At 36.0% G+C, this 15,509-nt stretch overlaps 1 protein-coding gene across 3 annotated transcripts in view; it reads left to right on the forward strand.

The window, feature by feature from the left end:
• Window positions 1–13,840, forward strand: part of PIK3R1 (phosphoinositide-3-kinase regulatory subunit 1) — a 60,331-nt gene extending 46,491 nt beyond the window's left edge. The window contains exons 1-10 of one of the 3 annotated variants that reach the window (XM_012577678.5): window positions 1,183–1,428; window positions 2,832–2,934; window positions 3,614–3,712; window positions 3,838–4,018; window positions 4,470–4,595; window positions 5,582–5,724; window positions 5,998–6,174; window positions 6,271–6,339; window positions 8,646–8,816; window positions 9,274–9,905. In XM_012577678.5, coding sequence (XP_012433132.1) covers window positions 1,323–1,428; window positions 2,832–2,934; window positions 3,614–3,712; window positions 3,838–4,018; window positions 4,470–4,595; window positions 5,582–5,724; window positions 5,998–6,174; window positions 6,271–6,339; window positions 8,646–8,816; window positions 9,274–9,463 — 1,365 coding nt within the window. In that variant the 5' untranslated portion in view covers window positions 1,183–1,322 and the 3' untranslated portion in view covers window positions 9,464–9,905. Of the gene's footprint in view, window positions 1–1,182; window positions 1,429–2,831; window positions 2,935–3,613; window positions 3,713–3,837; window positions 4,019–4,469; window positions 4,596–5,581; window positions 5,725–5,997; window positions 6,175–6,270; window positions 6,340–8,645; window positions 8,817–9,273 lie in introns of those variants that run through there. The other 2 variants (XM_030258789.4, XM_012577679.5) reach the window with 2 other exon arrangements.
• Window positions 13,841–15,509: the final 1,669 nt, after the last annotated feature.

Raw genomic sequence — 15,509 nt, forward strand, 5'->3', positions numbered from 1 at the left:
AATTTTTTTAATGATTATTTGTGAGATAGAGTGCATTTCAGCTGTTCCACAATTTCTTAAGGTGTAAGGCACAGATAGTTGCTACAGCTAGGCTTTGTTGTAGTTATTTTTGGTCTCTGATTTTCTCCCCCCATAGACTGTAGTGAATATATTGCTTTACATAGCATTCTGCTCTGAAGTTAATAGTCTATTCTGTCCATGTTTCTTCCAAGAGGTCAGAGAGAGTTATAGCAGTGATGGGGGAGTTTAGATGGGATATTTATAAATGGTTGGAGTATGCTGCTGACACGAAGTCAAGGGGCAAAGGAGACACTAACAAGAGACTCTTGCTATTAAAAACAATTAACTTGATAAATATATCAATGAGAATAGGGAAGAGAAACTGTGAAAAGGCAGACTAAATCTTATTGTAGCCTCACAGCTTTTTTATGTTTAGCAAAACCATTTTTGATGATCTTGCTCAGTTATGACTTTCTCCCATTGTTTGAGTGAATCAGCTGAATGTAAGATTACAATATTTGGGCTTTAGATTTAAAAATTAATTAATATAGATTTATTTGAATAGTGCTTTATTACATAATTGTAAGAGAGAAAGACATCTCTGCAATAAGCACATTTATATTGTACTATAAACTCTATCAGACCTATGTGCCCATAAAAACAGTAGAAATATGCAGAGTTTAAAGCCATAATCCATATTTCATTATGTGGATATATACATCTCTCTGTGTGTTTGTGTAAAATGAGTGTGTAATAGATATACACACACAGTCATGCTCTTCTCTAATGCATCTCTAATATGTGCAGTAGTTATAGAATCCTTTTAAATCTTTTTGAATGGCAAACTTCAGGCATTCAAGCAGGAGAATTCACCTGAGATGTGACCAACTTGCTTCTGAAGGGAGCTGCCCTGTGTGTGTGTTGTGTGCGCCTGTGTCTAAGAGCTACGTGCTGCAGCATATCAGCCTTTTGTCATCCTGCCAGGATTGGACTGTACCATGCTGCAAAGTCAGGAAAATGAACCAGGAATATGGGCAAGGAGAGTCCACTTGCTTCTTTTGTGTGTAATACCAGCTTTATGTTGCAATTCTGCTAAATGTAGATTCTTCCCAAAACTGAAATTGTTTTAAGATTAATGTAGAACAAAATGAGAAAGCAGGAGTGGTTTGGTGACATTATTTTGACATGATTGGCTGAGGATTATGATGTAATAGGTTACAATGCAGCCCCTTATAGGTTTCAAAATGAATTCCAAGACACCATTACAAAGACAGCCTGACTCTTTTTCTTGTATCTGAGCTTACTCAGTGAAACTCATACAAATGTACAATACTGTTTGGAATATGGAAGAATTGGATATAGAATATCCTAAGACAGATATAAATTGTGGAACAGACTTGATGTTTTACATAGAAATGGATCCACCAGGTAAAACTGCAGTTTTATTATAGAAGACTTAATTAATTTTGGTCTTTACAATAGCTGTTGAAAAATTCTTACTGGATATGTAGGATTGTTTTACTTTGTTATTAATACAAATAGTTTTCCTTTTTTCATTAATTAGAATAAAATTGTAGTTTAGTGCATGGTTGTAGTAATTAGAATCTTAATATATTAAAATACCTGATTGCTTACTTAATTGAATTTGTACCGAATTGGCCTGTTTCTGTTTTGATTTTATTATGTTAGATATAGTTTTAGTCCTGCTATTTTATCATGTAGAAATTTTATTTCTTTTATTACTATTTTTGCTCTCTCTGTTCCATACTGTGCCTAAAAGAAGATGCTGTAGTAACATTCATATTTCCTGAAACAGTGATTCCAAATCATTGCCTTGGATTGCTTAAGGAAGAAACATTTGTAAAATCTAGCAGTACTAATTGAATGCCTGTTGTAGCATCATTTTTTCATATCATATAAAAGTATTACGCTATCCTGATTTTCCTTGCAACTTTAAAAACATTGGCTTTTCAGCCTGGTCATAATATACAGGACAGGAATGATGTACTTACTGGAGAACTGAAAGAGCTGAGTTGATTTTTAATCCTGATCCAGTGTAGTCCCCCTTGTCACTAAGTCAGTGCTGCAGTAGTATCTTCTCTGGCACCCACTGGTATACATATGCAGCTTTGACATTGAAAAAGGGGCAGGGGGGGTTGTTTTTCTAATCAGTCTTGGCATTTGGAATGCAATTTATTCTGTAGGATACTAAGATTAACACAAGAGATATTTAGGTCACAGATAGATTTCTTAAACTGCTGGGTTTGTTTTTTTGAGTTTTCTTGCAAATCATTGCACAGAATACTGAGGATCATTGCACAGAATGCTGATTCTTCTTCAAATATACTGTATTGCTATGGGTTTGCATCTCTTATTACTCAACTTCTAGGTAAGAAAACAGCAAAATTCCTCTAAGATCATTACATAGAAGGATAAAAAAAAAAAAAAAAAGTGGCATGTTTTATTACTTGTGTTCACCCAAAGATGGTGAAGGAAGGTAAAAGCAAACTTCAGATTTTTTTTCTCAAATGCTTTCTTCACAGGGCTAGGAGTTGAACATGGTGTTATATTTTCCTTAAAATATATTATTGCAAGATAAAATTATTTTTTTAAACAGTAAAACTTTATTTTGAATTATTTTGTTTTCAAATTTCTTGATTCCTGCAGTGTCTTTTAAACTCTGTTAGTGATGGACAACTCTATTTGGTAACCAGTTCTTTTTTTTTAACGCACTCAGAATTGTAAAATTTATGTAATAATGTGTCATTTCAAGGAATATATGGTCATGTTTTCAGTGAGTTACAACTTTTCTTCCCCTCTTTCATTTGCAGCACTGCCTCCTAAGCCACCGAAACCTAACACTGTAACTAACAATAGCATGAATAACAACATGTCATTACAAGACGCTGAATGGTACTGGGGGGATATCTCAAGGTAAATCACCTAAAGACATTTATTTCTTATGTTTGGCTTTGTGCTATTCTTGCCGTGCTATTCTGTGTATATGTATTAGGCTTTGAGTGTAGAAAATTCACAATTTTAAGAACAATTTTATGATAGTTTCCATCACAAACATATTACAGTTGGTTTTATTCCAAATATGACTAAAAAGCTACTGGCAGTCACTTAGAATGTAGTATGCAAAATGATTGTTCTGTTACTTTAAGAGTATATGAAATACTAGCATGAAAAGATAGCACTAAGAAAGAATTTTGTTCTTGTCTTTCATTCAGAACCTCAGCTGTAGGCACCATAGTCAGCAAGTCAGATTAACAAGTGCCATATATTAGCAACATTTTTATCTGTACTATATATAGCTATATTAGACTAGCACTGGCTGCTCCAGTTGCATAGGCTTGTATGAACAAGCAGAAAGAGCTTCACATGAATAATAATTTTGCCTAGTAGTGAGAGCACAGAGTACGCCGTTTTTTATCCCACTTGTTCTCTAACAATATCAAATAGGTAATATATAGTTGTGTTAATATGAAGACATAGAAGGCTTCTACAACACACTTATTTCAAAACATTTGAATTTGAATTTAGAGCACTGTGGAAGAATAAATGTGTGAGAACTGATTGAAATGATTGGTTACTTTTGCTTTCATTTTAGAGAAGAAGTAAATGAGAAGCTTCGAGACACAGCTGATGGTACCTTTTTGGTACGAGATGCTTCAACCAAAATGCATGGGGACTACACACTGACACTGAGGTAAGACTAGTTACACTGGGTCTCTAATACTTGATAGTAAAATGCAATAACTGCTCTTAATGAGAGTATTCTTTAGGAAAGAGTACTTCAATCATGTCAAACTTTTCAATATATTTTATTTGCAGGAAAGGAGGAAATAACAAATTAATCAAAATTTTTCACCGAGATGGAAAATATGGCTTTTCTGACCCATTGACATTCAACTCTGTGGTTGAGCTAATAAACCACTACCGGAATGAATCTCTAGCCCAGTATAATCCTAAACTGGATGTAAAATTACTCTATCCAGTATCTAAGTACCAGCAGGTAATTTAGTTTATTTTCTTTGTGTTTCACTTAAATACAGAGAAATTATTGCCAAACTTGCCAAACATGAAGAACTTCAGCTGTGTTACTGTTTGAAAAAATCATGTGGGTACAAAATCTGATATTTTTGTTTAAAACCAACTCCATTGCTTTGCATGTAAATATTTAAAACTTTAAATAATACAGATACACTGTTAGGAAATAAACATCTTAATAATTATCCCACTCAATGGTGAAATATGTAATTTTCATTATAAAGCTAAGCACTTGCAATGCAAAATTCATTTTTGTCATTAATATCTCATCTGCATATTATGCATTTAGTTTATCTCCATATTGGTGAAAGTGGAACCACATTTCCATGTAATTATCTAAGCACAGTTTTATCCAGAAAGCTGTGCAATATAATTGTTTCTTTACAGAATATCTTTCTTTCTGCTCATCATTCCAGGATCAAGTTGTAAAAGAGGATAGCATTGAAGCAGTAGGAAAGAAATTACATGAATATAATACCCAGTTCCAAGAAAAAAGCAGAGAATATGACAGACTCTATGAAGACTACACAAGAACATCTCAGGTAAGCTGGATTTGAACCAAAGGGAGAATAGAAGTCTTTGCAGATTTTATTGTGAAGAATATTGTGAATTCATACTGTTATTTTCCTACTCCTCTTTTCCACCACCACTGCATTGCCCTGATGTGCTTGCTCAGAATAGTGCGATTTCTTACTCATGTTTGGACATCACCTGTAAACTAAGCACCCTCTGCCTAAGTCTGAGAGCTCCATCCAAAACTAGTACACAACTGTCTTGATTTACCACCACTTCTGCATACTGACCTCATCAAGCTGAGTTTCAGTTTTCAAGGCACGTTTTTAGGGAAGCATTTCATTTTATTTTGAGTTTTTGAAGGGTCTGGTTTACCTATGCAGTATAAAGAGATGACGTGCGTAGACAAAATGCAGGAATGAAAAGCTGCCTCTTTCAGCTTAATCAATTATTAGCCATGCCTTGAAGTCCCACTGAAAGTCCAGTTTTAAAGTCCCAGAATCAAGACTGCTTCTTAAAATGTGTAGGAAATACACCTAAAAAGAATTGAAGAAAATTGGAGAATTGCTGTCAGCTTGAACTAATGACTTAAGACTTGGATACCAACTAAGTATGTAGGGACAGGAGGGTAAACTAGGTAACCTCCTGAGACCTGTCAATGCCACCTTTATTTCAGAAAGCCAGATGTGCCTCTTAACAACTCGAATTCATACAAAGGGCAAAGTGCACTTCCATAATGTTCTAAGCATAATTTATTTATACAAAGCAAAGATTGTAACTGATTCTTTTTTAGAAGTTCTATTTCTTGATAAACTTCATAATGGAAATCTTGTGGTAACCTTCCACACAGGCCTGTTGTCTCTATGCCATGAGGCTCAGCAGACACAATACGTTTTGGTAAAGGGATATTGAAAGGAAATTCTTCTACAATGTACTGAAGTGTTTCTGTAACACAAGCCAATAAATCTTCCCCTTTATCTGATAACAACTGTAATAACAATTATATTATTTTCAGGAAATTCAAATGAAAAGAACAGCCATTGAGGCATTTAATGAAACAATAAAAATATTTGAAGAGCAGTGCCAAACACAAGAAAGATACAGTAAGGAATACATTGAAAAATTTAAACGGGAAGGAAATGAAAAAGAAATACAAAGGTCAGTATTTGATTTTGAATATCAAACTGTATGATTTTTGAAAAAACAAACAATGCCAAGCATAGGTCTGCCTAAAATTGAAGCAAGATTACAAGTTTGAAATTGTACAGTTGTAAGCTAAGAAGCCTCAAATAGGGTAGACATAAACTGGCAAAATGTGTACCTACATCTAGAGAAATAATCTGTTCTCTTAGGTGTCTACACCTCTAAATAGCAGACTATAAAGTTATGAATAAGAAATCAGAGTGTAATTTACCACATTATTCCATCTAGGATCATGCACAACTATGAAAAACTGAAGTCTCGGATAAGTGAAATTGTGGACAGCAGGCGTAGATTAGAAGAAGACTTAAAAAAGCAAGCGGCTGAATATAGAGAGATAGACAAGCGTATGAACAGCATTAAGCCAGACCTCATACAGCTGAGGAAGACAAGAGATCAGTACTTGATGTGAGTATCATGAATTAACAAATTTTAAGTTGTTTGGTTTTTAATGGTATCCAACTTTTATGACTAAAAATTAATTTCATTTGCATTATTGTTCAGGTGGCTGACTCAAAAAGGCGTTCGGCAAAAGAAGCTAAATGAATGGCTTGGAAATGAAAATGCAGAAGAGTAAGTATTGAGAGATTTAGATATTTCTGGTGTTTCAAACCACCTAAATACAGAAGTGAGATGAGGCATATATAAGTCTTGGACCACACAGAGGAAATCTCAAGCCTAGGTCTTCAGTAACAATGCATACTATTAAGACATGACAGCCTACATAATGCAAGTATTAGAAAGGATGCTGTCTTTACTCTTCTCCTTTTTTCACAGAAGTGCATAATCAAGTTACTGTAGCAAAAAAAGCAAAAAACTGAAATGTAACCTGTGTCTTTTTTGTTGCCAGCAAAATTAAGTTCATGAGGTGTTAGTATTTTAGAGAGATGTCATACGATGGATAAATTATTCAGAAGGTCTCTTAGGCATGAGCAGGCTTTTTCCATGTCTCAGCTGTGGGTACCATGATGCTATCCAGTATAGGGGTACTCATATCATTGTGTCATATTGCTTGGAGATGATAAATTTGTATGTGCTGAGGAATATCCTCTGTTTTGTTTTATGGAAAATGGCAGGGTAGTATTCTGTCATTTCAAATAGTTTAGTTTACTGTAGGTTCTGACAGAGGCTAGGCTGGTGAATACATTTCATTTCTTTCCTGGGGAAAAAGGTAAAAAGTGCTTGTGTTGTGTAGACCAAATATCTGAAGCACAGTAACAGTGAAAAATGAACAAATAGAAAAATCGAAACTGTCTCAGTAGTATTTGTATCAACATTTTCTGCCTATGTAGTTTCTTGTGCATCCCTTTTATGCTGTCTGGTTGAATATAATATGAAAGCAGCAGACTGACAATGACTCTAGTGCGTTCTGCCTTGTGTTCTGGCCTTGCCCATATCTATTTTCATTTGGCTTGGTTTATTGTTAATAAATAAATTCCTACTGTTACCCTGGAAATTGTGCTTATCGTTGTGGTAGAAGAAGGAGATAAAAATGATATGCATACTTTAAAGCCATGTTGGTTTCTCAGTCTCAGCACAACTCAAAGATGAGATGTTGTAAAATGTGTAGGCACCTGTTCCCACTAGTGTTCCTATCACTTAAACAGTAGATCAAGAACACTCTGTGGGTTTAGTATAGCATCAAAATATTAAGTGAAACTGTTTGAAGAAAATTTTCATTTTCTCTCACTTTGATACTCCTTGCTGGCAAGTCTGGTAACTGCTGAAAAATTAAACTTAGAATATGGCTTTTCTTCTGAAGTTGTACTGCAGAAAAAAATCCCCCAATATAATAAGCAGGATGAAAAACATGAATTGCTTTCTCTAGGTGCTGGCTGGAAACACAGCCACTACTGAATGCATGTGAATGTCGTGCAGGTCAAAAGAGTGATGCGGTAAGGGACCTGGAGATAGTGTTACCTGGAAAAAAAAAACCTTTTCTCTTTATGAAAAATAGAATTCTGTATATGATTGCTGATTTCTGTAAACTACTTCGAGAATCTTCAAAAAAACAGAACCATGGATGAGTGAGAAGTCGTCTTTTCTGAGACCAAGGAAAACTAATTAAAAGCCCATTACATAGAGAATAAATGCATTAGCCTAACACAGACTTATTGCAAGCTGAACAGGGCTAACCACTGCAGGCTGTTGTGGAATTGGGGAGCTCTGGAACTGCAGAATTTCAAGGTGATGTCCACACAGCTGAACCAGATGCTTCTTTTTTCATGGTGGGCTTTAGCTCAAAGGTTCTCTGTAACTCTGAATCAGCTTTATAGTTGGTGGCTGATTTAGTAGAGAAACATGTATTGCATGCTATTTTCATAATCTCCTTATAAGGGGCAGGAAGGAGGTGGGGGGGGAGAGAGAGAGAGGGAGAGAGAGAGAGAAAGCACTCTACTCTTGCACCTTTTCACAAAAACCATTCATTCCCCTGTAAATAATTAATGCCTCCCTGTGCAACTGCTCAGAGGTTCTCCAGGCAGCAGCTGTAGTCGATACATTGCATGATTTTTCACTGCTGACCAAGTCTTCCGATCACTGGAAATGAAGCTGACTCACAGGGTACTGATTTTGTTGGACTGGCTATTAACCAAAACAGTGAGCAATAGCAGAAGTACTAAAGTGCTCACAGCATATTCTGAAAAATAACACATCATCTTTTTAGATTCTTCCTAAAATTTACATGAGTGTTCTTCAAAGAAACAAGAAACAGAGCTTATATTTTACTTTTATCCAGTGGTTTAAATGGTGCAGTATTACTTAGTTTAAATCCCTAGTTTTACCAAGGAGGCATCCTGCTAACCACTGTAATATGGAAGATTACTTAATTAGTGGATTTTTGTTCTGTGTTTCACAAACACATTTTTTCTTTCCAACAGCCAATACTCTATGGTAGAAGATGATGAGGACTTGCCCCATCATGATGAGAGAACATGGAATGTAGGAAATATCAATAGAAGCCAAGCTGAAAATCTGCTGCGGGGTAAACGAGATGGAACATTCCTTGTTCGAGAGAGCAGCAAACAAGGCTGCTATGCCTGCTCTGTTGTGTATGTACCCTAACTTGTGAATGATATAACCAACATGCAAGGGGTTGCCTTCAGCTGGGGGCAGATAGTCACTTGAATAGGCACAATTGCTCCTGGACCTTCAGGCTTAGAAGCAGGTCAGGGTGTCCTGAGGCCATTCTTATTGCTGCTCCATTTTCTACACAGCTCCAACCTATGCCACTCCCACACAGGAGCCTCACTCAGAGGCACAGAGAACATGTGTGCTCTCCTTTCTGTGCAACTGCTAAGTCCTGCTTATCTCCTTCATCCCTACGCTACAATGACATTCACAAATTTGGACTAAACATAGATTTTTACCATTATCCCACTACAAAACAGAGGAATTCTATGTACTGACTGGCATCTTAAGATGCATTGCTAATACCTTATTTTCTATCTCAATTTTACTGTTCTGAAAAACTAAAAACTGTTTGGTTTTGTTTTTTTTGTTTTTTAGGGTGGATGGCGAAGTAAAGCACTGTGTGATAAACAAAACACCTACTGGGTATGGATTTGCAGAGCCATATAACTTGTACAACTCGCTCAAAGAACTGGTGCTACATTACCAGCACACGTCACTTGTGCAGCACAATGACTCTCTCAATGTCACGCTAGCCTACCCAGTTTACGCACAGCAGAGGCGATGAAGATCGTAATACTCTGGGTTGTTTGTTGTTTTTTTTAAAGAAAGGATTTGGCAACATTGAGGCCTCTGGAGAGAAAAGGCTCCTTTCAGCTTTACTCGAGAATTTGCAGTATCAAAGCTATTTGTCTTCAGATGGGACTAAAGATTTTCTTCACGACTGCAGTGGGAGAGCTCACAGTGTTATGCTGTGAATGTATATTTGTAATCTTAAGTGCTTTTTTTTTTTGTAATTATAAAAGAAAAACACAAGAGAAAAATCCAAACCTGATCTCCCTGCAGGGACATAGAGGCCTTTAAGCATGGTGCTTGTATACGATCACTTCTGAAGCTTTACCAGCTAGAACATTGGATTATCTGGACAAGAGGTATAAGAGGTCTGTGTCATTCAGTTATTGGAATTCGTGGTCACAATCTGACTTGGAATGGTGTTGCTGCACTCAGTGGATCCAGACATACAGCATTGTGGTTCTATTTTGGTTTCTGGTGAATGATATGTAGCAGAGTGGCACTTTCATTTCTAAGGGACACTTTAAAAGGACTTCAGTTACAGCATGTTGTTCAGAATAATTGTAATAACAAAGTGCCAGGAAGTGTTTTGTTAAGATGATTAAAAATCCTGTTTTAAGAATATATTTAAGACTGAAGAAAACAGGATTTTCAATGGCATACAGTGTATAATAATGTACATAGTACTGGATGACTTAACTGTCATTGATGGAAACTGTCAATACCAAACTGCTTCGTTTTTTCCTTTTCTGTTCGCTGAAAGCTGAATTTTTAGACTATGCTATGCAATACTGGATTTTCTTTAGGCTGTAGTCTTCTCTCAAGCATATCTACAGATTAAGCTTGTTTTTCTCGTTTTTTTTCTTAATTTTTTAAAATTTCTTTTCCCTAAGGATATTCTTCCTGGTGATTACCCTTTTTTTTGTTTTGGTTTTGGTTTTGTTTTGTTTTGGTTTTTTTTGTTTTAATGTACAAGGAGCCAGCAAGAGTTGGCTTGAAAATTTAAACTATTAAATATTTTACAATTTTCATTGTGTAGAATATTGAGCTACTAGCTCAAAGTTTAAAAAGTTCATAATTTTTTTTTGACTGAATACTTTGTTGGGCAGTGCCTGATAAGCTTCAAAGCTGCTTTATTCAATAAAATTTTGTGAACATTACAAAATATCACTGAGTCCAACAATACTGTTTCAGAGATATCTTTAGAATACGGTACCATGCTGCATTTGGTTCTTGAAGCATTTTGAACTTCTATCATGATTGTCATTATATAGAGAAGACAAGAAAAATAGTGTATCCTTCTTTGATAGTGACTGCAGAAAAAAATGGGGATATTTTGCTACTGCAGTGTGGAGTGTAGATAGTTTGGATCTCAGAATGAATCCACCTTCACAGTAAAGAAATAACTTCTTGACCTCCTGTGACAGAATTTTTGTCAGCCTGTAAGGGTATTTTCATTTCACATGAAGGAAGTTTCTCTAATCTGTTGCCTAGGTTTGTTTTTAGTATTAGTATTGTGGGGAAAAAAAGCTTCCACCTCTACTGAGAATATTTGTATACAATATAGAACTAATTAAGAAAATATCTTTTTTTTAAATTGTCAAGCTATGATATGTATTTTCAAAACTCTGTATGCTGAGGCAGTATCAAAGTGAACACTTCCCTAATTTCAGGGCACCAGAGATTTATTTACAAAATCATATTTCATTTAAGGGAAACAAATACATAAGTGTCACTAAAACAGAGTTACCCATAATCCTGAGATAGTTCACTGTCAATGGTTTGCAATGGTTATTTATTGTCCTGATCACTGAGGAAACTCACACTTAGAAAATCAGTGAAGTAATGACATTCAGAGAAATCTTGGAAAAGATTTGAGTAAGTGAGCGTATGAAATTATTCTTCCCCCAAGATGCAAAAGATAAAATCTATTACTATTAAAGAGAGTTGCACACACAATCAAAAGAATGAGACCCATGGAGTTCTCTCATAATAGCTCTGGTTAGAGATCCTTGTGTTTTATTTCAAAGTACACAATGCTTTATAAGCTATTGGAAATAATATAAGAAATTTTCCAGTTTCCAATAATGGTTATATTATCTTTTCATTTTTACATTGTTACTTCAGTTCTGAGGCTGTAAGGCTTTTGATTTTATTTTGACTTTGTGGTCTATTTTTTTGGGGGGGTGGGTTGTCTTTGCTTTCCTATAGGTGTATTTTCTTGCTAGAATTTATATCAGGAAACAAAATCCAACAAATATTGTTTCATGATAGTCATCACTTAGAAAATGATTCTGAATATTTTTCCTGAATAGAAGTTTAGTCTTCATGCCTTCCCTTTCTCATTCCACACTTTTTTCAGGCCTATAGGACCATGTGAATCTGTTATACTAATAACTGGTTTATACTACAAGAAACACCAACAATTACTTTAGCATGCCAGTTATAGTACTGGGCTTGAAGTTACAGATTTGTTCAATATACAGCAGTTTAACGCTTATAGCAATCCAAGATATTCTTCGGACATATATTAATTTCTGAATGTTAAATATTTTAAGAGTAAAATCATATTTTTTTCTCTGTAGGCAAAATATATGTAATCTGAAATGATGTTTCACTTAGCATTTGTCAAGAAATTTTATCATAATTAAAGCATTTGGACCTAATTTTCTTCATATTAAGAAAACCCCTGCTATGTCAGTGGGCCATATCCTTAGCATGCCCAGCCCAGTATGGAATATAATTAATTCCTGTGTGCTGTGCAACTTCTCTTTGTGTGTGGCTGTAGCAGAAAAAAAAATAGTGTGTGTGCAGATTTGACACTTGCTTTTCTTGCACAAGCAACAATGAGAAAAAAGCCCTATATTGTAAGGATGAGTGCTTGGGGCTTCTTAAGGGGATGTTCTGCCTACACAGGGTCTGTGCAATTTGCAGGGATCATTTACGCCCTCAAATTGGCATGAGTGGGTTTTCTTTGGTACTTACATATTGTGTGGCCTCTGCATTTCTCTCCTCCTTAATGCACAGAGCTAAGTCCTGCCAAAGGCCCTATTCACTGCAGAGTTGTTTGTCTTTAATGTACCATATTGTTCACTCCAGTTTTGATCTGATCTCAGACTACTATATACAGAAAAAAAAACATGGGGATATAACTGAAGAAACACAGTGTTTTTCTGTATTTGTATGGATGTATCATTTTTTTCATCAAATATAATTAATGAATGGGCTTTCTTCTGTTTTTTTTTTTTTTTTTTTGATTTGCATAACATTTTGTTTTATTTTAAATCCCTGAGTTACACTGCACTGCAGCATCTCTTTCACAATGCCTTTAAAGGCATGACACATAGCAAAGAGAACCAAAACTCATAGGCAAAATTAAAAGTTTCTGAATTAATTCAGTTGAAATATGAACTTGCAGGTTGGGGATGCATATCTGTGCATACTCATACACACTTGATGTGTTTATGTATGAACAGTTCCCAATATAGATGCATTTTCACAGAACATGATCATTTTACTGAATTTAGTAAGTGACATCATTAACTTTGTTTAAAGACGCACACATGCACACTAGACCTTTGTGGGTGCAGCATGTTTCCACATACAGTTAGAAAACTGAGTTTCTGTGTTGTTGGATAGTTTCTTTTTAGAAAAAAAAAAAAAGAAAAAAGAAAAAAAAAGCTTGTCTGTATGGTTCCGTTATCTTGTCAAGCAATCTGTAAAACCAAATCTTCAGATTTTCTATTTGGTGTCAACTGTTCTGTAGTGAAAAAATGGCTTTGTCTTGTAATTGGCAATGAAATAATAATGCTTGGGAAAACATTCAGATGCTTCTAATGGGGAAAACTGCCGATTTTCACACAGTGCTTTTGCTATGCATGGTATTAAGTTGGGAAAGTGAATCCTGATACTTGGTTTTTTCAGGGTCACTTTAGAAACGGGCAGCTCAAAGCATAATGCCTCCCATGGGACAAGGTCACAAGTGCAACATTTTATGTAGAGTCATGTTCTGTTTACTGCAGTTGAGACTAAACTGTAGGAGTTGGTAAGGTTACATTGCACTTGTCCTGATGAGATTGCATTAGCTGCCCAAGATGCTGCTATTTTTTTTTTGTTGTTGTTGTTTTTTTGAAAATAAAGCTCTGTTCTGTTACATGTCTTTAAAACATTAAGATTACTTTGTTTTAAAATTGTCGTTGACAAGGTGGAGGGCAAAGCAGATTGTAAATTGCCTTTACAAGGCAATAGTGAAAACATGCCTCCTTAAAATTTTGTTCAAGCTGTAGAGTTGATGGAGCTGTGTCTTGTTTTTGAGTTGCTTTAAAAATTGTAATAAGTCTTTAAGCAGAATAAAGGTTGTTTTGAAACTGCAGTTCAGTTTTTGAGGCTTCAGTAAGGACTGTGATATCTATTTACCAGCATCCTTGCCTAACTCTTCATGTTTATATGTGGCGTTCTTTGAAAATGATACCCGAATGCTCTTATTATTAGAGGAACTAGGTAGCAAATAATTTCAGCTTACTCACAGCCATTTTGTGTCTTGAACTGAATGAGGTAGTTGAGTAGCTCCAAAATAATCTCATGTCAAACAGTGACAAAATGACAGTTTTGCTCATCTCATACTATTGCAAAAACAGTGCAATACTCATGATCTGTGATCTGCCTCTTGCAGTGAAGATAAAGTTATGGTTCTTCTGAAAAGAGTGTGAGTTCTGTCACTGATTTCCATGAACCCAACTTGTTAGAATTTGCAACTGAAAGTAATTTACCAGCTTCCTGTCTGCATCTAATTGTGAAACCCAGCATAAGACTGAAGAAGAGGGAGGAAGTATGGGGGGGTGGGGGGGGGGGGGGGGGAATTGGGTAAGGGTAATTGTGAATATTGTTTGCTTCCCCTCGTTATTGGTATATGGTCTCTGACTTCTTCGAGTTCATTCATATCTTGCTCCAAGAGAGTTCCTCCAGGGAAGTCAGCCAACTACCCTGGAAGAAGAAAGAGGTTCCTACTCCCATTCTGTCCAAGGTTTCCATTCTGTCCAAAGTTTCCATTCCATTCCATTTGCTTAGATATTGCTCACACAATATTGTAGAAATACCCTGGACTCAGATATACAGCACAGACTTGAACAATTTTTAATAACCACAACATTGTCACTGGCCCTTAGATATTCTTACAAGAAACTTAGACTAAGGGCTATTACTGTATTTTTAGCCTGCTTAATAGCAAGCGGGGCTAGACCTTCAGAACTTGCATCTGTTGCAGTTTTTCTCAGAAGACTGATTATTTTATACTGACACTGAGTTTATCTCACTCCTGCCCTCTGAACTGATGTTGAGAACCACAAAAGTTTCTGCAGCCACAGAGTCATCATTGAAAAATAAGTTGAACTAAGTAGTGAATTATGTGTCATGTATCATCATCTATTGGAGAGAAATTAAGACTGATGGATCATAATCCAGAAAAATCTATGGACTGGCAGATTTCCTGCCAGCATCATACATTGTATAGAAATCAGTTGGCAGACTAGAAAAGTAATTTGCAAAAATGCTATTATATTTTTACTGTCTGCAGACAAATAGTCCCCCATTCTCCCTCTCTGCTTTCTTGCTAAACTTTGATGGTCACAGAATCATAGGAAAACTGCTTAAATTTTTTTTTTTTTTTTTTTTTTTGTGCAGATGCAAACGGGTGTGATATTTTTAAAGGCTTGGGAATGCTCATGGGTTGGGATTTTTTCTCCCAAAGTTACTTGACTCATGCAAAGTTGTGTGCAAGTAACTTCACACAAATCCCTTTATGTGAGGTGTGAAGCCAAAAACGGGGAGGGAAGTTTTGAGACTCACTGTTGCCATTTCCATGGCTCTGCATGAACTAACAGGTGCTCCCCAGGGCTGCAGCTGGGCACAGAAGGGCAGGGACAAGGAGAACAGTTCTTCTGAAACCCTGGGCCACCTAACACTGCTCATAATGGCCCTCCCTGTTGCCGTGCAAGACCGGCTCCAGGCGGGCACCTGCGGGAACACAGCGGGAGCAGGGGAGA

This window comes from Taeniopygia guttata, chromosome Z (assembly GCF_048771995.1).
Source record: "Taeniopygia guttata chromosome Z, bTaeGut7.mat, whole genome shotgun sequence".
NCBI classification, from domain to species: domain Eukaryota; kingdom Metazoa; phylum Chordata; class Aves; order Passeriformes; family Estrildidae; genus Taeniopygia; species Taeniopygia guttata.